Raw genomic sequence first — 27,946 nt, forward strand, 5'->3', positions numbered from 1 at the left:
TTAGATATGTTTTACTCTTCCTTCATCAACTTCTAACTGTATAAGCGGTTTCCTTCTGCTGGATGCAGGTTAATTTGTTCTTTTTCTAGTTTCTTAGGTTTGGATTGCTTCAACAGTTTTATCAACTCTCCACTATGTGACGGACACTGTATTAGAACTAGGATTATAGGAGCGCCTGGGTGGCTCAGTCGGTTAAGCGTCCAACTTCAGCTCAGGTCATGATCTCTGTTTGTGAGTTCAAGCCTGCTTTGGATTCTGTCTCCTACTCTCTCTGCCCCTCCCCACTTGTGCTCTCTGTCTCTCAAAAATAAACAAATGAAAAAATTAAAAAAAAAAAAGAACTAGGATTATAAGTGTAATCTTGTGGGACAATTATCAATTGTTAGATAGTGACTATTAAGCAAAACAAAGTTCTGGCCCTAATTCTTCATTTCCTGCATTTATTAAAGAGTACTAATTTCCCACAAGATGACCTTCCAAAGATGACTTTGATCACCTCCCACAAGATGACCTTCCAAAGATGACTCTGATCACCTCCTACAGGTTTTAATATATAGCAACTCATTATCACTCATATCTGAATGAACTATTTCAACTCTGGTCTTCACTTTGAATCAAACAAATAAAATATAAATTTCCAAGGTGGGGGTTAGAATCACTTCACAGATTACTTCCTAATTGTAAGGATACAAAACAACCTTTAAAATGGAGAGATCTGGGGCGCCTGGGTGGCGCAGTCGGTTAAGCGTCCGACTTCAGCCAGGTCACGATCTCGCGGTCCGTGAGTTCGAGCCCCGTGTCGGGCTCTGGGCTGATGGCTCAGAGCCTGGAGCCTGTTTCCGATTCTGTGTCTCCCTCTCTCTCTGCCCCTCCCCCGTTCATGCTCTGTCTCTCTCTGTCCCAAAAATAAATAAACGTTGAAAAAAAAAAAAAAAGAAGAAAAAATAAAATAAAATAAAATAAAATAAAATAAAATAAAATAAAATGGAGAGATTTGACCGTCATCACCTTAACCATTTGACCAAATTTGGCCTCATGATATCAATATGTGCCTCTTGATGTATGACAATGCAAAATACATAATTTATTTAATATTCTTACAAAATTGTTTAACACAAATTCAATCTTCTCTCTACACTTAATTTACAATGTAGATGGCAGAATAAGTTAAATGACAACATTAGGAAACAAGCACAACAATCCAAAATATGGAACACCCTACAAGATAACTACACGGACTCTAAGAAGAAAAAGCCAACATCATGGAAAAAAAGGAGTAAGGTAGAGAACTAAACTAGACTAAAAGAGACATATCAACTAAATGTAACTTATGAACCTAGAATTGACTCTAGATAAAAAGAAAAATAAATAGCTATTGAAGTCAATCTTGGGACACCTAGGAAAATTTGAACATGGTATCACCTTATATATTTTAGAAGATGTGATTGTATTCTGGCTATATAGAAAATTATAGGAAGATAAAGCAAAAATGACAAACTGTTAGCTTTTAAACAGGGTGGGAGTGTGTAGGGTAGTAAACCTATCTACAGGTAGGTTTTAAACAGGTGGGAGTGTGTAGGGTAGTAAAAGCACATTCATTGTACTTTTTTTTTTTTCCATTGTACTTTTTCAACTTCCCTGTATGTTTGGAAGTTTTCATAATGACAAGATGGGGAAGTTTTGTGGACAGTTTTCTCCCTGTTATCCTTTTAATAATTTCTAATAAATTTTTAATTCTAAGAAAAGAGTGTAGATTATAGAACATCTGTTATTTGGACCTAACCACAAACTGCATCATATCCTTTTCTACTTCTTCAGCAAACTAGCTATATTCTCAATGTATATTGATAGCCACTAATTCCAGAGTATTTATTCCAGCATTAATTTCCTGATGTAACTTAGGAATGAAGTTGTCTCACATGTTCTTTTTTCTTTTTTAAATCTATGTATTTAGTAATCTGTACACCCAATGTGGGGCTCAAACCCATGACCCCAAGATCAAGAGTCACGTGTTCTTCTAACTGAGCCAGCCAGGCACCCCCAGCTTCTTTATATTCTACTGTACTTTATTCAGAATCAATGATCTCAAGTTCAATAGGAGATGGGCTGTGATTGGAGGCTTACTAAGTTCATTACCAATACGGTCTTTCAGAAGAATTCACTAATAGTTATGCTATTGATTATCACCAGAAGAACAGTAGCTAATCTTTATTTGCCAAATAATCTTACAAGGGTTTACAGCTACTAATCCTCACAAAAAAAACACTATTAGATAGGTATTAACTTCACCATTTTATAACTGAGGCACAGAGCTAATAAGTATATTGTTACATATCTTGAAGATGATGATCAGCTAAGTATGTGCTGTGACTAAAGGCTTTCCTTCAGTTCCACAACTGATAGAATAAGAAATTCTTCTCTAGAGTGAATTTGCTGACATCCAACAGGAATTGAGTGATTCTAGGTCTTTTTTATATTCAATAAATTAAGATACCTGGTATGAAATCTTTTATGACAAATAAATTCTAAGAATGACCCCCCAGAAAAGGGTTTCCTAAACATTTTCCCCTAGTATTAATATTCTATGAAGAATGCAGTAAAGGAAAAAGTACTTTTATATAAACTCAATAAGGGTACAAATTCCCAGATTTGATAGTGGCATGAATGTTGGGCCTTCATACATTCCTCACCTTTTTTAGAGTTTTTCACCATTATAAATTCTATGATGTTCATTCAGTAAGGTATAAACAAAATCTGAAGGCATCCCACATTCTTTACATTCACAGTTTCTCCTTTAGTGTACATTCAGTGATGCTCATTTTATCTAAAATGCCTTCCCATATCACTCCTCACTTCATAGGATTGTTTTTTCAGCATTGTGAAAGATCTGATCAGTAAGGATTCAATGAAGTTGAAAGGACTTTCCACATACCTTCAATTCAGAATTTCTCCTTAATATGCATTTTTTATGTTGATTAAATGTTGAACTCCATCTACAGACCTTCTCACATTCCTTATATTTGTAGGGTTTCTCTTTAGTGTGCATTCTCTGATAATGGTTAAGTTGAATTCTGTCTAAGGCCATGCCAAACATTTCTTATATTCATAGGGCTCCTCACTAGTATGAATACTCTGATGACCTTTCAGGTGTGAATGAAGGCTTTCCTACATTCCTTACATTCAAAGATTTCTCACCTTTGTGAATTTTTTTATGTCGACTAAATTGTTGATGCAATATAAATGATTTTCATATTCCTTACATTCATAGAGTTTTCACTAGTATGAGTTTTCTGGTGTATTCTTACATACTTGCCCAAACTAAAAGTCTTTCCACATTCCTTACATTCATAGGGTTTCTCACCAGTATGAGTATTTTGGCATACTCAAAGACCTATGCCAAAACTAAAAGCCTTCCCACATTCTAGACATTTATAGGGTTTCACTGTATTATTTTTCAGATGTTGAGTGAGTTGTCACAAAGCGTAAAGGCCTTCTCACATTCTTTACATGCATACAGCTTCTCACTAGTATAAATTCTTCCATTATTGATTAGGTCTGAGCCATAATTAAAGATCTTCCCACATTCCTTACGTTAATAAATGTTTTCTCTATTAGGAATTCTGTGATGTAGGGTAAGGGATATATCTCTGTGAGTAGATGCATATTCATGATGATTTTCATTTGGCTGAAATATTCTTCTTGACGTTCTTATTGTTCCTCAATGTTGACTTTGTTCTTCTGCTATTTTGGATAATGGAACTCTCAGAATGAAGCATTTTCTTTCCTTTGTCTTCCATTTGTACAAATTTATTTCAAAAATATATTCTTCTGGAGGTAATGTCTTTGTATCATACCGGGTCTCTAAACCTGAAAAGAAAAAGAACCAGAAAACAAACAAAATTTGTTTTCCCATACTGGGGGGAGATAAGTAATAAACTATAAAAAGAAAAACTGTAGATAAACAGTAGAGATAAGTGATAAGCTGAAAATAATGCACATTAGAAAGGAAGAAAACAGAGTTTAGAGAATAATCCACGTGTATGTTGTAAGGTCTGTGACAAAGAAAACACATTAAATCATTAAATCATTGTGTCTAAAATTTAAGTGTTCAGTTAGAATCACCTAGAGAGGCTGTTGCATGTATCAATTTCAGAAACCAGCCCAGACCAAGTGAATCAGAATCTTTAAGAGTAGGCCTTGGGAATTTGTATTGTTAACCCCACCATCAGATACATCTGAGGCAGATCAATGTTTGACATTCTCTACTTGCCTATGGTATTTTTTCCCAGTGGTTTCTAACTATAATAGAATAATATATGATCACTTCAAAATGGATAACAAGGCCCTTCTATTAAGAGCTCATCTCAAGCCAAGACCCTTTTAACCTATAAATCATGTCACATCGTTTCCCGTCTCTTAGAACTTCCCATATGGTGTTTCATCCCCATGATCCTCTGGTATAGCTCTTTGTAGGACTAGCTCCTTCTCATTCTTCAGGTCCCAGATTAAAAGTAATTTCTTTATGGGTGGCTCAGTTGGTTAAGTGTCCAACTCTTGATTTCAGCTCACGTCATGATCTCACAGTTCATGAGTTGGAGCCCCCATGTCAGGCTCTGTGCTGACAGTGTGGAACTTGCTTAGGATCCTCTCTCTTCCTCTCTCTCTGCTCCTCCTCCACCATCCCTCTCAAAAATAAATACACTTAAAAAGAAAAAGAAAATAAAAGTAACTTCTTCAGGGGCACCTGGATGGCTCAGTCAGTTAAGCATCTGACTCTTAATTTAGGCTTAGGTCATGATCTCATGGTTCGTGGGACTGAGCCCTACATTGGGCTCTGCACGCTGACACTGCAGAGCCTACTTGGGATTCTCTCTCTCCCTCTCTCTCTGCCCCTCTCCTACTTGCGTACATGCACTGTCTCTCTCTCTCTCTCTCTCAAAATAAATAAACTTAAAAAAAGGAAAAGTAAAATATGAATAAAGATAAATAATACAAAGACAAGTCACTGAGGAAGATATTTCGATGCTTATCAAAATACTCTTTACCATAATTATGCAATAGTTGCTATGTATGGCTCATTGCCTATAATCTCTCACATCTTCCATTATAACTGACCTATCTTTTTCCTACAGTGATTAAATACATTTTCCTGTATCATTTTCCTTTCAGATGGAAATGAAGTTGATCCAAACAAGCTCAGTTAAATGTACAAATAGAAAAGGTGACTGCATTTTTCTGTTGTATTTACTCTTAAATATAAAGGTATCTCCACCACAGCTGACCATCTGTCCTGTGGCTGCCCTTTGTCCCCCATTTCAATAAGGCAATAGGATGTTTAATTTCATATTCACTTTTAATATTACACATCTACCCAAAGATGACCAATCTTTTTGCTCAGTGAAACATTTTGTCAGGTGTTCCAATCTATTTCTTCATGGTCAAGGCTAACCAGTATCTTAATGATTATTCTGGTATTATAATAGATAATATAGTAGGTGTATCCAAAATAGGTTATGCTATGCTAAAAATCAAAATGTTGACAGGGCTGTGTTTCTTCTGGAAGCTCCAGGGGAGAATCTACTTCCTTCCCTTTTCTAGTTTCTTGTGGTTGCCTTCATTCCCTGACTCATGGGACATCTTGTGCTAGACTCATATGGAAGTAGATTGCCTATCCTTACATAGGTGAGTGATCTTTATTATAAAATTAATGCATTAATTTTCTATTTTATAACACTGCTTTTAAATAATTAAATCACTGCAAGTATGCCTCTCTCTCATAATTGGAGAAACTGCTTATCAGCCCATGAGCACAGGTAAGTGGCTTTTTTTTTTTAATTTTTTTTTAATTTTTTTTTCAACATTTTTATTTATTTTTGGGACAGAGAGAGACAGAGCATGAACGGGGGAGGGGCAGAGAGAGAGGGAGACACAGAATCGGAAACAGGCTCCAGGCTCTGAGCCATCAGCCCAGAGCCTGACGCGGGACTCGAACTCACGGACCGCGGGATCGTGACCTGGCTGAAGTCGGACGCTTAACCGACTGCGCCACCCAGGCGCCCCGGTAAGTGGCTTTTTTAATGTAACAATGTTTCTAATGCTGTATTATGAATATGACTGTAATAATATATGCCATAAAAATTCTGTAATGATTCATTCATTAAAGTATAGGCTAGGTTACCATGAAGCAATCACATCTTTACACTAGGCTAACATGAGGCAGTCATATTGCTGCTTTTTCAGTATCAATGCATGAATTGTTACACTTGTAAATATATATGAATTTCTTTTTCAAATTACCTTTTCATTTTTGATGTCCAGTGTTGGTAATATGTATAATATCTACAGTGTTTTGTATCATATAAGACAATTTTGATATAGGTGCTGACAGACAATTCATCTTGTAAACAGACAACATAAACTCAGGATATCAATAAATACAGTACAGTTCTATAAATGCATTTTCTCTTCTTTATGACTTTTTTAACAACGTATTCCTTTCTCTAGCTTACTTCATTGAGAGAATATAGTATGTGGATACATATAACATACAAAATATATCAATTGACTCTTCATGTTATTGGTAAGGCTTCTAGTCAACAGTAGGCTACTAGTAGGTAAGTTTTGGGGGGAGTCAGAGGTTATACACAGATTTCAACTATGTGGGGTGGGGGATTGGCACCCCTAACCTCCTTCATGATCAAGGCTCAACTGTATACTATGAGTCTGGAGCAAAGAAGCCATCAAAGACTCCTAGTCACATCAAAAAGGAAACAATCTGAAGAGGCTCCCACTGATCACACACGGGGCAATTTGAATATAAATTTAAGAATAGTAACATAATAATAATTGTAATAACTGCTGAAACATCAAAATTTTAAAACCTATGAATTCATAATGATAATTTTTAAATTATTTGGTAATTTTTAGAGGATGAAATAAAGAATGGCTGCTAACATCACAAAAAGAGAAAACAACTAGACAGTATATGCTTCCTGATGAAACACACAATATTAATTTAGCTTGTTTATAGAAAATAAAGGCAATAAATAAATAAAGGGAGGTACATGCTAAATAATAGATGATCCAGTTTATTCAACATAATAAATTACAAGGGGAAAAAGACAGAGAAAGGGATCAGCAACAACAACAAAACCATACTGAAACAGTTAAGTAGCTCATGAGAGAATCAGTGACTATATGACTGCTCTGAAGAAATTGGATAGCATGCAATAGAGAAAAGGAGACTGGAAATATGAAAGCAAGGCTCAGAGTCTAAAAGAAAAGACAAAGATCTTATTGGTCTTCCAGAAAATAACAGGATAAAACTATATTCAAAGATGTAATAGCTAAAATTTATTCAGAACTAACCAATTTTTTCTTTGTGTACATCATTTTTCATTTTTTCCAGAGTACATGCTTGGAAGACTCTGTTCATGATAAACTCTACCAATTCTGTTCATCTAAAAACATCTTTACCTTTGATCTGAAAAATGTCTTTTTTTAAAATGTCTTTATTTTACCTTTGATCATTTTCAGCCACTACAGAATATGGAGGTTCCTCAAAAAATAAAAAATGTAACTATCATATGAACCACAGTTCCACTCTGGGTATTTAGCTGAAAAAAATGAAAACACTAACTCAAAAAAAGATATTTGTACCCCCATATTCACTGCAGCATTATTTACAAAAGTCAAGATATAGAAAAAACCTAAGCATCCATAGACAGATGAATGGATAAAGAAAATGCAACACACACACACACACACACACAGAGGAATATTATTCAGCCATAAAAAATAAATCTAGCCATTTGCAACAACATGTGTGGACCTTGAGAGCATTACGCTAAGAGAAATAAGATATGCTAAGTGAAATAAGTCAGACAGAGAAAGAAGAAAAACGCCAAGCTTGTGGATATACAGAAATAGATGGATGTTGCCAGAGGCAGGGAGTGAAAGGTGTGTGAAATGGGTGAAGAGGGTCAAAAGGTACAAATTTTCAGTTATAAAATAAGTAATAAGGTTGACATGTACAGCATGGCAACTATATTCAGTTGAAAGCTGCTAAGAGAATCCTAAAAACTCTCATTACAAGAAAAAAATTCTGTAACTATGTAAGGTGACTTATGTTAACTAAATTTATTGTGGCAATAATTTTGCAATATATACAAATATCAAATCATATTGTATACCTGAAACCAATATAACTTTGTATTTCAATTATAGCTCAAAAAATAAAGACATATTTAAATGTATTGCCACGGAAAAGATCCAAAACATATTGCTAATTAAAAAAATATCCAGGGGCACCTAGGTGGCTCAGTTGGTTAAGTGTCAGACTCTTGATTTCAATTCAGGTCATGATCTTATGGTAGTGAGATCAAGCCCTGCATCAGGCTCTGCCTCTCCCTTTTCCTCTGCCTCTCTTTCACTCACACTCTCTCTTTCTCTCCCTCTGCTCCACTCACACTCTTTCTCTAAATAATTAATTAATTAATTAATTAAGAATAAAAGTTCGGGGCGCCTGGGTGGCACAGTCGGTTAAGCGTCCGACATCAGCCAGGTCACGATCTCGCGGTCCGTGAGTTCGAGCCCCGCGTCGGGCTCTGGGCTGATGGCTCGGAGCCTGGAGCCTGTTTCCGAGTCTGTGTCTCCCTCTCTCTCTGCCCCTCCCCCGTTCATGCTCTGTCTCTCTCTGTCCCAAAAATAAATAAAAAACGTTGAAAAAAAATTTTTTTAAAAAAGAATAAAAGTCCAGGCAAAGTTAGGATTTGAATCCAGGCAGTCTGGCTCCAGAGTCTGTGCTTTCAACTTCCAAACCAGTGAAGTAGAAATAAATACTGGAATAAATTTTATTTTTTAAATTCCAAATCTAAATCAATCCAAAACAATGCAAAATAAAACAAAACAAAAAATAAAAACAGAAAAAGTGAGACAAAGAGCACAAAATAAGATGGCTAAAAAGTTCAAATACATGAGTAATTATAATAAATAAAATGGTTAAAGGGAAGAAAAACTCCAACCCCATTAATGTTGATTTATTTTTGACAGAGAGAGAGAGAGAGTGTGAGCGGGGGACAGGCAGAGAGTGAGGAAGACACAGAATACGAAGCAGGCTCCAGGCTCTGAGCTGTCAGCACAGAGCCCGATGTGGGGCTCAAACCCACAAATGGTGAGATCATGACCTGAGCTGAAACCACGCAGGCGCCCCTATTAAAACTTTAAAAAAAAATTTTTTTAACGTTTATTTATTTTTGAGACAGAGACAGACAGAGCATGAACAGGGGAGGGGCAGAGAGAGAGGGAGACACAGAATCTGAAACAGGCTCCAGGCTCTGAGCTGTCAGCACAGAGCCCGACGTGGGGCTCGAACTCACGGACCGTGAGATCATGACCTAAGCTGAAGTCAGCCACTTAACCGACTAAGCCACCCAGGCGCCCCTATTAAAACTTTTTAAAAACACATTTGTAAATTTCCATTTTTTCTGTGAAACAATCTAAAGTAAAATCGATATCCTATTTAAAAAAATCTATATCCAAGGTGCTTGTCTGGCTCAGTCAGTGGAGCATGCAACTCTTGATTTCGAGGTTGTGAGAGCCTCAGTGTTGGGCTTAGAGATTTAAAAATTTTTTTTAATTTTCAAAAAATATCTATATCCTATCATTAGAACACTTTTAAAAATGGATAGTGTTTCCATTACTTAAAAGCACATTTTTGGGACATCTGTGGCTCAGTTGGTTGAGCATCCAACTCTTGATTTTGGCTCAGGTCATGATCCCAGGGTCAAGGCATCAAGTCCCACATCAGGCTCCCTCTGAGCGTGGAGCCTGCTTAAGATTCTCTCTCTTCCTCTGCTTCTCTCCCCTGCTTGCACTCTCTCTCTTAAATAAAAAGAATGTATATTCGTTAATGCATGGAATTGCCGCATCAAAGCCAAACTGGTTAGAGAGAAAAAAAGAAAGAAGTCAAAGATCAGTAGGAAAAATGAACAGAAGGACTTAAAATGTATTTTAAGACGCTTTTGAAAAACACACATGAGTTTAAATTTAAAAGGCAAAGTGGATCCAAGTTACACGAAGTAGATGGCTCCTGAAGAAAAAGCGCTTTAAAATGGGAGGGAATTATGACAGTAACACAGAATACAGGTGCGAATAAAAGGGAGAATCTTAACTTTTTTTCCATGTGTCTTAGGCCTTTTCTTCCCAGCACGTGGATGGACTTTCAAGGGAGAGATTCCTCAATCAATCACTGCCTCTCTTACCAACTGGATTATTAACTGTAGTGCCTTTCCCCATCCATTCACTCCTTACTCACCTGGGCACCATCCTCCTATCCTGTTCCTCGAAACTATCCAGGGCTCCTTCCCTTGTTCCAGTAAGAAAATCATATCAGGCTTAGGAATAGAGAGTCCTGTTTATATGAAAAAATAGACATAATCATACTATTCCTCAATTCAAACCCAGTCCTCAAGAAAACCAGCAACTACATGAAGGATAAGAGGAAGGTGTAAAGATCTAAAGCACAGAGAAGATAAAGATACCACAAAGAGCTACCCATCTCCTAATCCACAAAACAATAATAATAATAATAATAATTCTCTAGGAAACAAATCCACCCAGACAACTGAAAGATACACCCAAAATTCACAAATTATTTGGGGATAGACATCCTTACCTAGTAAGACTACTATATTCTCCATCACTACATCTCTGTATAAATCCCCCTGAGCAGGGTCCAGGCATTCCCACTCCTCTTGAGAAAAGTCTATTGCCACAACCCTGAACATCACTAATCCCTGAAATGACAAAACCAAATGGTACTGTTAAAACTAAAGGAAGTGTTTTTAAGATGAAAGAAGAGACAAAAGAGGACACAGAGGGATGTCAGAAATACATCAAGCAAATGGGCTAGACCAAACATGGGGCAGAGCATCAAATTAGCATCATTAGAACAAAGTACCTCCATCTTGAATACTCCTATTGCTGCAGACAAACTTCCTTCATACAGAGAGATATTCCCATTATCCCATGGCTACAGCTAGGAGTGAATAAATGCATCTTTATTTGTAGTTTCCAAAATAAATGAAATAGAGAAGAAAAACACACAGCGACCTGTAAGCATGGCAAACCTGAACTCTGAGGCTATGTCTTTCCAATTTACTCACATTTATTGCCTTTTTCCTCTGTATTTCCTTGGAGATATATACAATTTGATTCATAAATTGTTCAGTTGCCTCTCTCTGTTTATTAACTTCCACGATTTCTTCTAAAATGGAGTACAAAGAAGGGCCTCTGGCTGGCTCAGTCGGTAAAGCATGTGGCTCTTGATCTTGGGATTGCGAGTTCAAGCCCTACATTGGGGTCTCCCTCTCTCTCTGCCCCTCCCCCGTTCATGTTCTGTCTCTCTCTGTCCCAAAAATAAATAAACGTTGAAAAAAAAATTAAAAAAAAAAAAAGAAAAAGAAAAGGGGCGCCTGGGTGGCGCAGTCGGTTAAGCGTCCGACTTCAGCCAGGTCATGATCTCGCGGTCCCTGAGTTCGAGCCCCGCGTCGGGCTCTGGGCTGATGGCTCGGAGCCTGGAGCCTGTTTCCGATTCTGTGTCTCCCTCTCTCTCTGCCCCTCCCCCGTTCATGCTCTGTCTCTCTCTGTCCCAAAAATAAATAAACGTTGAAAAAAAATTTTTAAAAATTAATAATAATAAAAAAAAGCCCTACATTGGGCATAGAGCTTACATAAATAAGATAAAATAGGGGTACCTGGGTGGCTCAGTCAGTAAGCGTCTGACTTCAGCTCAGGTCATGATCTCACAGTTTGTGAGTTCAAGCCCCACATCGGGCTTTGTGCTGACAGCTCAGAGCCTGGAGCCTGCTTCAGGTTCAGTGTTTCCCTCTCTCTCTGCTCCTCCCCCACTCATGCTCTCTCTCTCAAAAGTAAATAAATATTTTTTAAAAGTTTTTAATAAAAAAATAAAATAAGTACAAAGAATAAGCATTAAAAACGAATATAGGAAAATTGCTTAAAACACTGCTTAGTATGAAGTATGCAAAAGTATTATTTTTTTTTACATTTATTTATTTTTGAGAGACAGAGCACAAGTGGGAGAGGGGCAGAGAGAGAAGGAGACACAGAATCCGAAATAGGCTCCAGGCTCTGAGCTGTCAGCACAGAGCCCAACATAGGGCTTGAACCCACGAACTGTGAGATCATGACCTGGGCCAAAGTTGGACGCTTAACCAACTGAGCGACGCAGGCACCCCCCAACATTTTTTTAACATTTATTTTTGAGAGAGAGAGAGAGAGAGGGAGGGGCAGAGAGAGGGAGACAGAGATTCCAAAGGAGGCTCCATGCTGTGAGCCCAGAGCCTGATGCTGGACTCGAACTTATGAACCATGAGATCATGACCTGAGCTGAAATCAAGAGTCAGAGGCTTAACCAACTGAGCCACTCTGGTGACCCTCAGTGGCCCCTAATTTTGAGAAGGAAACCCTTAGAAGAACTTTGGCTAGAACATTTGATTAGTATATATAATTTTCGTCAAGTATACCTCAAAACACACCAAAATTTCTTTTTTAGTATTATACCTTAGAGAAACTCCAATACATGTACAGAAAGATCTGTACCATAATGTCCTTTGCAGTGTGATTTCTGGCAACCAGAATCTATTAGTATGATTTCTAGTAGCCACATATTAGGGGGGGGGGGGGGAAGGAATTGGAAATACCTATCATTAGGTAAACTATTGAATAAAATGTGTTATAATTATAGAACAGAATAATGTACAGCAATTCACTGCAAAAAAAAAAAAAAAACAACTGTATCTATATGTATTAATAGGGAAAAACCTAAAAAGCATTATCTTGATGGGGTGCCTGGGTGGCTCAGTTGGTTGAGTGTCCAACTTCAGCTCAGGTCATGATCTCACAGTTCGTGAGTTCGAGCCCTGCGTCAGGCTCTGTGCTGACAGCTCAGAGCCTGGAGCCTGCTTCAGATTCTGTGTCTCCCTCTCTCTCTGCTCCTCCCCTGTTCACACACTGTCTATCTCTCTCAAAAATAAAGATTTAAAAAAAAATTTAAAGCATTATCTTGAGTGAGAAAAATCAAAGACAGATGAGGCACATAATATAATTACCTCCAATTGGGATAAAAGAACATTGGTATTGTATATTGGTTATGGGTATTGATATGTACGTAAAGGTATTAAAAAAAGGATTGATTGTATGCTGAGTTCATGATGGTGACTGCCTTTGGGGACAAGGAAGGAAGGAGAAGGATGGGATACAGGTGATGGTTAACAGGTTTTGAAAAAAAATTAAAATTAAAAAAATAACAGATTTTGGCTCCACATCTAAATATGTATATGTTACTTTAAAGCTACAAAGAGGGGTGCCTGGGTGGCACAGTCGGTTAAGCGTCCGACTTCAGCCAGGTCACGATCTCGCGGTCCGTGAGTTCGAGCCCCGCGTCAGGCTCTGGGCTGATGGCTCAGAGCCTGGAGCCTGTTTCCGATTCTGTGTCTCCCTCTCTCTGCCCCTCCCCCGTTCATGCTCTGTCTCTCTCTGTCCCAAAAATAAATAAACGTTGAAAAAAAATTTATAAAAAAAAAATAAAGCTACAAAGAAACATAAAAGATTTTACTTCTATATGGTGGTAATACACATGTTTATCTTACTATTTTTTTGTGTTTGTAAAGTTTTTAATTGTTAAAAAAGGTGGATTTATATTACTAATAGAAATAATGTAACAGTGATCTCCATTTCCAATCAGATACTAAAGCTGTATTTTCTTTTAAGTTTTTTAACCTGCTAGGTTTACTGAATGCTACAAACCATAAGCTTTGAAAGAATTTTGGAAACATAACAGAGTAATGTATAGAATATAGGACTAGAAAGTCTTAAAAAAAAATTTTCTCTTTTCCTACATCAAAGATCTGTATTTACTAAACTTCTTAGAAATGTACTAAGTGGTGATGTGCTGGTCAAGAATCTTATACTAAAAAAGGGGCACCTGGGTGGCCCAGTTGGTTAAGCATCCAACTTTGGCTCAGGTCATGATCTCACAGTTTGTGAGTTCGAGCCCCTCATCGGGCTCTGTGCTAACAGCTCAGAGCCTGGAGCCTACTTCAGATTCTGTCTCTCCCTTTCTCTCTGCCCTTCCCCTGCTCATGCTGTCATGCCCTCTCTCTCTCTCTCTCTCTCTCTCTCAAAAACAAATAAACATTAAAAAAAAAAGAATCTTGTACTTTGTAGATTTCAGTAATATGATGGAAAGAAAAGTATAATTCCATTAAAGTAAGGCAGGAATATATATGAAGCTTACTGGGATCAAAGTCAGTTATTGTAAGAAGGAAAAATTAGCTATCTTACAGCAAGATGGCAGACACTGCTAATGATTGTAAAAATGTTAGCAAAGGTCTTAGATGTCCAAAAGCTGCATAATCTATGTTTCCTGGGTGCTTCTAAAAATAGCATGAGGTGGTGAAATGTACTAGCAAAGTGTCTATACCAGTTAATGGTATTTATTATTATTTTATTGTGGTGGCCAATGCCAATTAAAATAGTAACTTAACATGATGAAATAATTAAATGGTAAAAAAAAAAAAAAAGTTAGTCTAAAAATAAAGGTGGAGGGTAAAACTAAATATTTAGAAAGGTAAATCCGGAGGGGAGAAAAGTTGAACTCCCCAGCATTACACCATGTGATCTCCCAAGCCGGGAGAGATTTATTGCTTGAGGAGGAACTTTCTTGTATTGTAATTTTCTACTTTTAGATCTAGGAGGTAGCCAGAGGGGTGTTATCTCCCTTGAGGACACACAAAAGGGGATTTCTCCTTTGTTGTAAAGTCCATAGCATTCTGTACTTGCATGGTTTTATTTACTAGGGTCTGTCATAAAGTCCATGAGGAAAGGGCTGGATCTTGTTCACCTCTGTGTGGTATATAGTACCTCACATCTCTAGGTAGAAATGAATGAATGAATGAATGAACGAACGAACAAAAGAACGAGCACTGCAGAAACACTGAGAAGCTTTCCTATTTTAGGGTCTCTTTTTGTTCCCTGGTGGATGGATTAATATGTATTTCAAAGGCGCTCAAATAAGCACATACTGAGCGACTAAGAATTAAGAGTGATTCATTACGCTAGAATTTTTCCTCCTGCAGGAGCCAGTCCCCCTGGAGTCCCTAGTCCCCTTTCCCTGGGACATCTCAGCAGGAAATTACTACAGTATGTCTCCCACAAGGGTGATGAATGTTAGAAGCATTGCAGCAGGCGGTGGCCGGGCCCACCCAGATAGGCAGTCAGGTAAAAGTAAATACCAGTCCTTATTAGGAGCTCCTGGCTTCCACCTGTGCGTTGGCCTTGAAACACACGCAGCTTCCCGCTCTGTCACAGAAAGAAAGCTGACCTCTCCCGCCACCGCCTCCACACGACGGTTTTCCCGCTCTCCCGGAACTTCTAGTCAAGGCACCACTTCCCTCGCTCCTCGCTCAGTTGTGGGAGGAGGAATTTACCACCATGTACTGCCGCGCCCTCTCGTGGCCACAGGAGGAACTCAGCCAAGCGTTGTAGAGATGCAGTGACAATGGCAGAGGGCTCTGTTCAAGGAACCCTGGGAGCCTGCCTCCGCCCCTGAAGGACCATTCCACACGTTCATTTTTTAACTAGTTATATATGTCAAAGAGGAGCAGAGGGACAGACGGATGGATTAGGGTTCACATGAGCTGTGGCTGACAATTCTGATTTTCCAAAACTGGTCTAACACAGAGGTAGACATGGTGATGTTAGTTGGGGTGGGAGAAGATTCATACCATATATTCGTTTAGTGACCCCAAAGATTTCAAAATATATTATCATTTGTATTTAATGACCATGAAATGCTCTAAACTAATTAAGGTATCATGTTTTGATTCACAATTTTTACATCAAACCATTTCTTCCTGGGGGTTGGGAGGGAGGGGAAAGTGGGTGATGGGCATTGAGGAGGGCACCTGTTGGGATGAGCACTGGCTGTTGTATGGAAACCAATTTGACAATAAATTTCATATTTAAAAAAATATATAATTAGCCTAAGTGCTAAGTATGTGTTTATTTTTCTAGTGTTATATGGGCATGTATATAATGTGCCCAGGGAATCTGACAATTTGTATCAATTCATTGTTGTCCTTGATGCAGTATTCAACTTTATCAATTCCTACAGTCTTAGTAACTCCGTAGCACAGTTAGTTTTGTTTTTGTCTTAGGGATCACCTATAAAAAGTATGTATTTGTTCCCCAGAAAACTCCCAAGTGTATATGGTCACTAATGATAACAACTGTTTTTATATTCACCGATACTAAGTTAAAGATACTTATATTATTCACTGATATTCGAGGGAAAATGTACAGCAAGAGGAAATAAATATATTTGCTTCTCAAAACAAAACCCATTTCTTCCTTGTTTTGTTCTCTAAAAAATTCTAAGATTTACCTGATTATATTTGCATTTATCAAGCCTATCTTTTAAATTTTGTATTCATGGTTTTTCTTTTGTCCCTTTCTTCTGAATCCTGGGAGAACTTTGTCTTTGACATCAGTGATATGAATTTTTGAGCTGTCAATTTTTTAAATTATGTTTTAGCTCTTACCAATGCTTCTTACAGTTGTGAAGTTTTGGTACTCAACATTGTTTGATTCAATTATATGCAGTTTTGTTTTTTAGTGGGGGAGAAAAAATTTGTTTTCCTAATAGAAAGTATTTCTGAAAACTTCTGCTTACTGTATAAAATAAATTAATTTATTAAAATTGAAATCAGAGGGGCAATATAATAAATAAAAAATTTAATTTACTGTTTTAGTGTGTCATGATATATTATGTGGTCTTTTTCTCATCATTTCTTGCATTGTTTTGCAGATTTGTTGGACTTACACATCTGTAATTATCCTGTCATTAAATAATAATACACGCAGTTAATTTGTGGAATTTTTTGTGAGAATTCAGTTTTTCAAAGGAACTGACTTTGGGGTATTCATTTCATGATTCGTTCTCTTTAATTTGAATAGTAAAGGTTTAGAAATGTAATGTTTTATTACAACGTTTTAAATGAAAATCGTTGTACTTTCTAGGTCTTCTATTAAGCCATGGAGTAAAATGCCAACCCATACATGTTAGCTTCAGTCTTATCTTGCATACCTTTTTTTTTTTCTGGAACAGTTCTGACTTGATAAGATTTTCTGAAAGAACACGTACCTTAGAATTATTACCATCCCTTCCAGCAGTGGAGCTGGGATATTTATATACCAGCTCCCATAGGATGATTCCCCTTTCCTGTAACCTGCTGCTCACCCATGGGCAGAGCAATAAAGATTTCACAGCTCTGAGGCACAGAGATGCAGATACTAACAGCTGGGTGTTATCTGAAGCATACTGCCTATTTGCTCCTATTTAAAGGTACCTGTGTGCGCCTGGGTGGCTCAGTCAGTTGAAAGTCCAACTCTTGGGGCGCCTGGGTGGCTCAGTCGGTTAAGCGGCCGACTTCGGCTCAGGTCATGATCTCGCGGTTCGTGAGTTCGAGCCCCGCGTCAGGCTCTGTGCTGATAGCTCGGAGCCTGGAGCCTGTTTCCGATTCTGTGGCTCCCTCTCTCTGACCCTCTCCCATTCATGCTCTGTCTCTCTCTGTCTCAAAAATAAATAAACGTTAAAAAAAAATTTTTTTTTAATAAAAAAAAGAAAGTCCAACTCTTGATTTCAGCTCTGGTAATGATCCCAGGGTCATGGGATCGAGCCCTGCAGCAGGCTCCGAGCTGAGCACAGAGTGTGCTTAAGATTCTCCCCCTCTCCCTCTGTACCTTCCCCCGTGTGCTCTCTCTCTAAAATAAAAAAATAATAATTAATTTTAAAAAATAAAATAAAAGTACCTGTGAACAAGTAGGCAAACATGGCTGCTGCCTACCTACTAGGTTCACATTCTAATGTGAACAAATTTTTCTAAGTAAACAGGGGTGGAAATGAGATAGTTTCATATTGTGATAAATACTGTGAAATTAATAAATAGGTAATAGTTACTTAGGAGATACTTAGGGTACAATTGTTATGAAAAGTGTCCTAGAGATAATATCATTAGAGCTTACATGGTAAGAAACCAGCAGTGTGGAAGAGTATTGTAAGCAGAGTGTTAGTTATTCTAAAGACTTTGAAATGAGACAGAGCTTGGAATGTTCCAAGAACAGAAAGGAGCCTGGTGTGGGGGAAGCTTACTAAGTAAGGGAGAAAGTGGTTCACTGAAGGATCTTAACCATGAATTACATTTTGAAAAGATTTCAATTTGTAGAAAATGGACTGGGGTGAAGCCCCAGTGAAATTGGGGAAATTGGATTGCTACTGCAGCAATCCAAAGTAGGGATAACAGTGGCTTTAGAAATGTTATGGGAGGAATGAAGAGAAATGGGCAGTTTGAGATCTATTTGGGGTGTAAAAATAGGACTTACTGATGTAGGTGAAGAGAAAAAGGAGTTCTCAAAGATGACTCCTACGTTTGTAGCTTACATTACAAGAGAAGTTGGTCATGTCACATAGGAGCATGGGGAGACCTATGGAATCAATAATTGTTTTGGATACATTAAATTTGAGATGTCTTTTTAGTAAGCTGAGATGAAAAGCAGATTAGTTATATATGATTTTAGACATAACATATTTTTGCCATTTCAGGCCACATTTGTTGGATTAATGAAATTTATTTGTTTTTGACCCTCACACCTCAGCCATTCCACACTTCCAGTCATATATTTGCATTCTCTCTTACATTTAAATTCATTGAGTTCTTGAATTTCTTTTTTTAAATTTTTTTCTTGTTCTTTTTAAATTTTATATATAGAGAGAATGTGTGAGTGGAGGAGGGGGGGGGGGAGAGAGAGAGAGAGAGGGAAAATCTTAAGCAGGCTCCACAGTCAGCACACAGCCTGACGTGGGGGTCCATCCAACAACCCTGGGATCATGACTAGAGCCGAAATCGAGTCAGATACTCAACCGACTGAGCCACCCAGGCGCCCTGTGAGTCCTTGAATTTCTCCACTAGCAGACTCAGCATTACATCTAATTGGAGCCAACACCCATGACTTCACTTCAAAAGAAAATAAATCAAAAATTGAGTTTTCATTTCACCTTTTAAAGAACACAAATGATTTGAGTAATTTGAAAGATCATTCTCAGTAATTCATTGACTTTACCTACTTCTCAAATACTATGAAATTTTCTCATTAAACTGCTTTTAAATATTTCCAGTTTTACAGTGATGGATGTTGGTATGGTCTGAATGGGCCCTCCAAAATTCATATGTCGAAATCCTACCCCCCAAGGGGATGTTATTAGGAGGCGAGGCCTTTGGGAACTGATTAGGTCACTAGAGTGGAGTCATCATGATTGAGATTAGTGCTTTTATAAAAGAGACCCCAGAAAGTTGGCTTGCCCCTTCTGTCATACTCGGTCTGCCATGACAGCAGTCTGCAACCCAGAAGGCTTTCATCAGAACCCATGCTGGCCTCTGATCTTGAATTTCCAGTCTCCAGAACTGTGAGCAATACATTTCTACCGTTTATAGGCCACCCAGTCTATGGTATTTTGTTATAACAGCCTGAATGGACAAAAATAGGTGTGTTAATATGTGTTTTCAGCCTATCATCACAATTAAAATCTCTTGAAATTGAAGTTGTACTTCATTGAGTTTCAAAAAAAAAAAAAATCCAAGCCACATAGCATATGCTGTTTTTGTGTTTGCTGATCTCTCAGGCCTCACATATTATTCTTCATTTCAACACAAAATTTTCTGAGCCGGTATCATACTTGCAATGTGACATTATTTTATTTTTCAAGTTTATTTATTTATTTTCAGCAGGGAGGGGCAGAGACAGAGGGAGAGGGAGAGAAACCCTAGCAGGCTCTGCATCATCAACACAGAGCCCAAACATAGGCCTCGAACTCACCAACTGCGAAATCATGCTGAAGTTAGAGTTAGATGCTCAGTCAACTGAACCACCCAAGTGCCCCGCTATGTGACATTATTTTATTGATGGTTTTAATTACTAAGAGATTGATAAAGAACTGAACTAACATTTTTTTTAACCAGTTGATGGCAGTGCACAACACAATGTGTTGCAAGAACTGAAGAGCATACTGTCCAACATGTAAGTCTTGTGACCTTGGAAGTAGCACCATCAGTTGCACAGAAGAGCAAATTCTTTACTGGAACTTGTTTCTCATCAAGCCAAAGGTTTTACAGCAGCAAAGATAAATATTCCAGTAGAGTCAGCTTCTAGAAATGTTTAAAACAACATCTCTTCTTGCAATTTGCACTTCTCATTGAAATAACAAATATGTGACATTAAAAGAGTTTTATTGTTAGTAACTGATTTCACCTATCTGAATAGAAAATTTGTTCCCTTTAATTGATTAATTAGCTTCTCTTCAGTACTTACAGACATTGATGCATCTTTGAATTGAATCATTGCTCAATAGCAGTGCTTTTAAAATACTGAAAAGAGGGGTGCCTGCGTGGCTCAGTCCGTCAAGCATTTGGCTCTTGGTATGGGCTTAGGTCATGATCTCATGGTTCAAGAGATTGAGCCCTGCTTGGGATTCTCACTTTTTCCCTCTTTCTTTGCCACTCCCCTGCTTGTACATGCACTCTCTCTCTCAAAATAAATAAATAAACTTCAAAAAAAAAAAAAAGGTCATCCTTACTAAACAAGTTCTCTAGCAGTAACTCACTGAATAGAAAGGTAACAGTGGTTTGGTTCCAAAATAGGAATGTTATGGTATGAAGATGACAGAAACTAAAATTGGGAAGACTACAGTTTCTAATCTAAGAGTTACTCATTATTAGCTCTAGAACAATCTATCTAAACTTCCTGAGTTCCTACAACCTCATATAATAAACTAGAATAAGAAAATCTTTTAGGGGCACCTGGGTGGCTCAGTTGGTTGGGCGTCCGACTTCGGCTCAGGTCATGATCTCGAGATCCGTGAGTTCGAGCCCCACGTCGGGCTCTGTGCTGACAGCTCAGAGCCTGGAGCCTGCTTCGGATTCTGTGTCTCCCTCTCTCTCCGACCTTCCCCCATTCGTGCTCTCTCTCTGTCTCAAAAATGAATAAACGTTAAAAAAAAAAAAAAGAAAATCTTTTTAAAAAAAATTTTAATGTTTATTTTTGACAGAAAGAGAGAGACAGAGACAGAGCATGAGTGGGGGAGGGGCAGAGAGAGAGAGGGAGACACAGAATCTGAAGCAGGCTCCAGGCTCCAAGCTGTCAGCACAGAGCCTGATGCAGGGCTCGAACTCATGGACGATGAGATCATGACCTGAGCTAAAGTCGGACGCTCAACTGACTAAGCCACCCAGGCGCCCCAAGAAAATCTTTTCTAATAGGGTTGTGAAGATTAGGAATAATATATAAAGGGTATATGAATGGCAGTTCTTATTATTATTGTTATGAAAAAAACATTTTAGCAGATATGGAAAAAATACAAAAGGGATGTAGACTGAAGACATCAAAATGGACCTCCAAAGTGGAACCCAAAAAGGTGGAAATTTTTCTAGCTCACCCTGTCCCTTTGGCCCAACCATGGGCTCTGTTATTTTCTTCACTGTCCTTCATCATCATCACGTTTCGTTCACCTAGCTTAGATTCAGCATTCCGTCACTGTTTATCACTTTCTTGCATACACTATACCTGAATAGAGTTTCTTCCAACTCTAGTGAAACCCAACTCCTGTGCTGGAAAAAAATACACAACCATATTTAAATATTTAAATATGTGACCACCAATCTCAAGGGGACCCAGCAATTCTACCATCAGAAAATTTAACAAAAAAAGACTAAGGGAAAACTCTGGAGATAAATGTCACATAGTTTGCTTTAGATTGCTGATGCAGGGGCGCCTGGGTGGCGCAGTTAAGCGTCTGACTTCGGGTCAGGTCATGATCTCACGGTTTGTGAGTTCGAGCCCCACATCAGGCTCTGTGCTGATAGCTCAGAGCCTGGAGCCTGCTTCCCATTCTGTGTCTCCCTCTCTCTCTGCCCCTCCCCTGCTCATGCTCTGTCTCTCTGTGTCTCAAAAATAAATAAAACATTTTAGAATTGCTGATGCATCTGGGTGGCTTAGTTGGTTGAGCCTCCGGCTCTTGCTGTCAGCTCAAGTCATGATCACACAGTTTGTGGTACTGAGCCCCACATCAGGCTCTGTGCTGGCAGCGTGGAGCCTTCCTGGAATTCTCTCTTTCCGTCTCTCTGCCCCTCTCCTCGCTCTCTAAATACATAGATTAATTAATTAATTTTTTTAAAAAACTTTGAATTGTTTATGTTCTCCCTTTAACTCCAGTCAATAGATCCATCTCAAAGGCCTTAGCCCTATATCAATAAATGAACGAGTGAATGTACAATTACATGCTGCAAGTCAAAATAAGAGGTTTTTTTTAAGTTTATTATTTTTTGAGAGAGAGAGAGAGAGACAGAGAGAGAGAGAGAGGATCCTAAGCAGGCTCTGCTCAGCTCAGAGCCTCTGATGTGTGGCTTCAGCTCACGAATTGTGAGGTCATGACCTGAGTTGAAATCAAGAGTTGGATGCTTAACCGACTGAGCCGCTCAGGCACCCCCAAAATAAACTTAATACGAGTCTTTCTGTAGGATCTTCCAATGAGGCCCAACTAGTGATGACAATTATCATACATTGTTAGGGACAATATATTATCAGCTTTAACTAACTTTAAATCTTTTGGCCCAGAAAGCCCACATCTGTAATCAACAGTAAAGATCGATATCAATAAGCCACATGTTTCAGAGTGATAATTTTGAAAATAACAAAATGGAAAGCAACTTTATAATGTACAGTGGTACATATATTCAGAATTATATCAAGATACTCAACAACAAAAAGACAACCAAGTTAAAAATGGGCAAAGGACTGGGGCGCCTGGGTGGCGCAGCCGGTTAAGCGTCCGACTTCAGCCAGGTCACGATCTCGCGGTCCCTGAGTTCGAGCCCCGAGTCAGGCTCTGGGCTGATGGCTCAGAGCCTGGAGCCTGTTTCCGATTCTGTGTCTCCCTCTCTCTCTGCCCCTCCCCCATTCATGCTCTGTCTCTCTCTGTCCCAAAATAAATAAACGTTGAAATAAAAAAAAATTTAAAAATGGGCAAAGGACTAAAGTAGACGTTTCTCCAAAGAAGGCACACAAATGGCTAACAAGCACATAAAAAGATGTCCAACGTTATTAGTCATTAGGGAAATGGAAATCAAAAGCACAATGGGATGCCACTTCAAATCTACTAGGAAAATAAAAGTCTACTAGGCTAAAATAAAAGTCAAACCTAGGAAAGAACAAGCGCTGGTGAGGATGTAAAGAAACAGGAACCCTTATACATTGTTTGTGGGAGTGTTAAATGGGGTAACTGCTCTAGAAGACATTTAGTGGTTCCTCACAAAGTTAAAGATAAGAGTGTCTGAGTGGCTCAGTCGGTTAAGCATCTGACTCTTGATTTTGGCTCAGGCAATGATCTCATGGTTCATGGTGCTGACAGCATGAAGCCTGCTTGGAATTCTCTCTCCCTCTCTCTCTGCCCCTCCCCTGCTTTGTGCACCACACTCTCTCTCAAAAGAAATAAACATTAAGAAAAAAAAAAGAAGTTAAACATAAAATTACCATATGACCCAGCAACTTCATTCCTAATTACATATCCCAGAGAGATGAAAACACATAAAAACTTGTCCACATAGAAACTTGTACACAGAGGCGCCTGGGTGGCTGAGTCAGTTAAGTGTCCGACTTCAGCTCAGATCATGATCTTGTGGTTGGTGAGTTTGAGCCCCGCATAGGGTTCTGGGCTGACAGCTCGGAGCCTGGAGCCTGCTTCAGATTCTGTCTCCCTCTCTCTGCCCCTCCCCTGTTCACACTTTCTCTCTCTCTCTCTCTCTCTCTCTCTCTCTCTCTCAAATAGACATTAAAAAAATAATTAAGGGGCGCCTGGGTGGCGCAGTCGGTTAAGCGTCCGACTTCAGCCAGGTCACGATCTCGCGGTCCGGGAGTTCGAGCCCCGCGTCAGGCTCTGGGCTGATGGCTCAGAGCCTGGAGCCTGTTTCCGATTCTGTGTCTCCCTCTCTCTCTGCCCCTCCCCCGTTCATGCTCTGTCTCTCTCTGTCCCAAAAATAAATAAAAAACGTTGAAAAAAAAATAATTAAAGGGCCGCCTGGGTGGCTCAGTCAATTGAGCAGCCGACTTCGGCTCAGGTCATGATCTCGCAGTCCGTGAGTTCCAGCCCCACGTCGGACTCTGTGCTGACAGCTCAGAGCCTGCAGCCTGCTTCCTATTCTGTGTCTCCCTCTCTCTCTGGCCCTCCCCCGTTCATGCTATGTCTCTCTCTATCTCAAAAATAAATAAACATTAAAAAAATTTTTTTTAAATAAAAAAATTAACTTGTACACAAATGTCTACAGCAGCATTATTCTTAATAGTCAAAAAGTAGAAACAACCTAAACATCCAACTACAGATAAACTGTGGTATATACATACAATGGAATATTATTTAGTCAGAGAAAGGAATGAGGTACTGATACATGGTGCAACTTGGATATACCTTGAAAACGTGAAGCTGAGTGAAAGAAACCAGACACAAAAAGCCACATATCGTATAATTCCATTTATATGAAATGTCCAGAATAGGCAAATATATACAGATAGAGACCAGATTGGTGGGTGCCAGGGAATGGAGGAAGGAAGGAATGGGGAATGGTGGGTGACATAATGGGTATGGAGTGTTCTGAAGTGATGAAAAAGTTTTGAAACTAGAAAGAGGTGATGGTTCACAACACTGTGACAGCACTAAGTGCCATTAAATTGTATACTTTAAAATGGTAAACAGCTAATTGTATGTAATGTGAACTTTGCCTCAATTAGAAATAAGGAAAAAAACCCTTTACCAAAAAGCATTAAGTGTTCTATGGAAAAAATATAATATACCCTGTGATTAGAACAACTTTTATAAATTTTTTTAACGTTTATTCATTTTTGAGAGACAGAGAGAGAGGGAGACACAGAATCTGAAGCAGGCTCCAGGCCCCGAGCTGTCAGCACAGAGCCTGGTGCCGGGCTCAAACCCACAAACCATGAGATCATGACCTGAGACAAAGTTGGACATTTAACTGACTCAGCCACCCAGGTGCCCCTAGAACAATTTTAAAATATGGCCATTTCTTCTTTAAGATTGTTTTAAAGTAGTCTCCACACCCAACATGGGGCTCAAACTCATGACCCCAAGATCAAGGGTTGCATACTCTACCAACTGAGCCAGCCAGGTGCCCCTAAAATTTTTTTTAAGTAGATGAAACATTCTATCTTTCCCTCATTTTTAAAACGAAAAAAGTTCTTCAGCATACGCTGCTTCAATTTTGCATCTGTCCATTCCATGAGAGTCATTTATATTGGCCACTTTTACCTGGACATCCAGGTCTTCTCTTACATGACACTGCCCTCCACTGGTATCCTCAGACCCTGTGCCACCTCTACCTCCTCAGAGCAGACACAGAACATCTTCTCCTAGCACCCTCCCATATCTGTATCCTTAGCTTCAACTTTCAACTATCTCATTATATCTTCTGTAAACATCTACTTTGCAAAAATTAGTTATGGCTATGTTCTGTTTTAAGCTGTAAATGTCTTTTTTTTTTCCTCTAAGTTTACTTATTTATTTTGAGAGAGATAGAGACAGAGTGAGCAGGGGAAGGGCAGAGAGAGAGAGAGAGAGAGAGAGAGAGAGAATCCCAAGCAGGCTCCGCACCATCAGCGCAGAGCCCAACTCGGGGCTCAAACCCACAAAACTGTGAGATCATGACCTGAGCCGAAACCCAGAGCCTCAAAAATGGTGCACACATTCTCAAGATCCACAAAAGCACTATCACACTATCATATAAATCCCAGAGACAGAGTGGAGATATATAAGAATAATACCTTTTTTTTTTTTAATGGGGAGGGGGGCACCTGGGTGTTGGTTAAGCAAGGGACTCTTGATCTCAGCTCAGGTCATGATCTTACAGTTGGTGGGATTGAGCCCCACATTGGGCTCTGTGCTGAGAGCACAGAGCCTGCTTGGGATTCTCACTTTCCCTCTCTCTCTGCTCCTCCCCCACTCATACTGTCTCTCTCTCAAAAAAAAGGGGGGGGGGTGACTCTAGATCTTATTTTTTTTAAAAAAAAGGGTGCTGGGCTGGCTCAGTTGGTAGAGCATGTGACTTTTGGTTTCCGGATTGTGAGTTCCAGCCTTCCTTAGGGTATAGAGATTATTTAAAAATAAAATCTTAAAACAAAAACAAAAACAAAAACAACCAGGTATGGAGATATGCTTATGCCATCTCCACCTCCCTTCACCGCCAAACTCTCACCAGAAAAAATAACATAAACGGTCACATGCAGTGACATAATCACATTCACACAGCCCTACCACTCCACTCTCATTAGCTGGACAATACAGATAGCCCGACGACCTCCAAAACGCAGTCAATAACACAGACAAGAGACACACACAGCCACGTAAACGCGGTTCACACCGCCACACGCGGTCACGATCAGGCAAAGAGTCACACAGCCAGCCAGTATCCTCCTCCCCGCCCCCACTCCTCGGCGCGCGCGCCTCCCTTTCGCGGGCTTGGGCACCCGCAGCCTTGAGATTCTGGCCCCGGGCTCCCGGCTTCCTCACCCACGGCCTCTCGGGGGTTGGTTTAGCCCGCTTCAAATTGCACGAGCGAAGCTCCCCCGCACGCCGCTGACGTTGGACCACCGCAGCCGCCAGGCCCACAGCCCGGCTCCTAGGCGAAGGAACTGGGACGGAGAGCACCCTTGGGCACAGAGGCTTCTAGATAATGCAGCCCAGAGCCTCGCAAGCCTCTTACCGCGCCAAGGTGGGCGGTAGATTCATCCCGGCGACTCGAGGCGCCCTGAACTGCGGGGCCTGAGGAGACCCTGAGTTTCACTTACCCTGGGCACCAGCGATTTTAACCAAAGCACGAACTGGGGCAGGTGGTGGCCTCAGGGAGGAGAAGGTCCCAGGAAATGTGGGGCTAGATGTCACCTAGCGGCGCGGTGAACCCGCGACTAGAGCCAGCCTCGCCCGCCTGGCCAGAGCTCCTCTCCCCACGACTTGCCACCTTGCCGTGGCTGTCCAGGCGCAGAGCGGGCCCCTCCGCCCAGAACTGGGCCTCTTGCGTAGGCTGGGATCGCTTCACGCCCCCTAGGCCAGAATCAGGGCGCGGCTGGGCCGTGTGGTAGTCCCAGGGGAGGGGAAAACCCGTGCGGCTCTAACCTGGCTGTGGTCCGGAAGAGTGGAGGGAGTCAGCTGCCGGAGGGATTCAAAGGGGAGTATGGGATCCTTAGCGACAGACCCCAGGAGTCTGTGTAAATACTGATACATTACGCCTGTAAGGGGCGACGAGGAAGGCTCCATAGCAGACTGTGAGTCAGAAACTCAAAAAGAGAGAAAACGGGGGCGCCTGGCTGGCTCAGTGTAGCATTAGACTCTTGATCTAAATAGAGAATATGAGCTCAAGCCCCACATTGGGTTTAGAGATTACTTAAAAATAATATCTTAATTTTTAAAAAGAAATAAACCAGGACTTCAGATAAGAGAAGTAGAATTTCAGAAGTTTTCTAGCCACTGAACAGGATAACGGGAATTTGAAAAGAGAGAACAGAGGAAATAAAATAGTGAAAAATATCACTACAAGAAAATAATTGACAGACACGAGTCAATAAGATGAAAGTACATGAAGTACCAAGCATCGGTGAATGAAAAAGATCCATTCTAAGGCATGTAATAAGACAATATCAAAGTATCAGGGATGGCTGACTTCTACTAGCCAACATGGAATAAAACCATTATCTCCCACTAATAACAATTTAACACTCTGGACCAGATACGAAAAGCAACTACGCAAGAACT

General features: G+C 39.7%; 1 protein-coding gene across 1 annotated transcript; it reads right to left on the reverse strand.

Annotated features, from left to right (window-relative positions):
• Window positions 1–1,977: 1,977 nt before the first annotated feature.
• Window positions 1,978–26,926, reverse strand: LOC124511755 (zinc finger protein 30 homolog). The gene is made up of 5 exons (XM_047079123.1): window positions 26,901–26,926; window positions 26,708–26,816; window positions 10,676–10,796; window positions 10,316–10,411; window positions 1,978–3,867 (listed from the first exon to the last, which is right to left on the reverse strand). The coding sequence occupies exons 1-5, from the start codon at window positions 26,924–26,926 to the stop codon at window positions 3,719–3,721; spliced, it is 501 nt and encodes a 166-aa protein (XP_046935079.1). The 3' UTR covers window positions 1,978–3,718.
• Between the last annotated feature and the right edge of the window lie 1,020 nt (window positions 26,927–27,946).

This window comes from Lynx rufus, unplaced genomic scaffold, assembly GCF_022079265.1.
Source record: "Lynx rufus isolate CCGP_SWC_20201006 ecotype Redwood Valley unplaced genomic scaffold, mLynRuf1.p SCAF_16, whole genome shotgun sequence".
NCBI classification, from domain to species: Eukaryota; Metazoa; Chordata; class Mammalia; order Carnivora; family Felidae; genus Lynx; species Lynx rufus.

What these genes read in the sequence shown, in the direction of transcription:
- LOC124511755 (XM_047079123.1), bottom strand. Translation starts at nt 26,926, where the DNA reads ATGAATCTACCGCCCACCTTGGCGCG. An exon ending in CAACCCCCGAGAGGCCGTGG is followed by an intron (nt 10,797 to 26,707) that starts GTGAGGAAGCCG and finishes TTGTCATTTCAG; the next exon opens with GGATTAGTGATGTTCAGGGT. An exon ending in GATAGGAGGATGGTGCCCAG is followed by an intron (nt 3,868 to 10,315) that starts GTGAGTAAGGAG and finishes TTTTCTTTTCAG; the next exon opens with GTTTAGAGACCCGGTATGAT.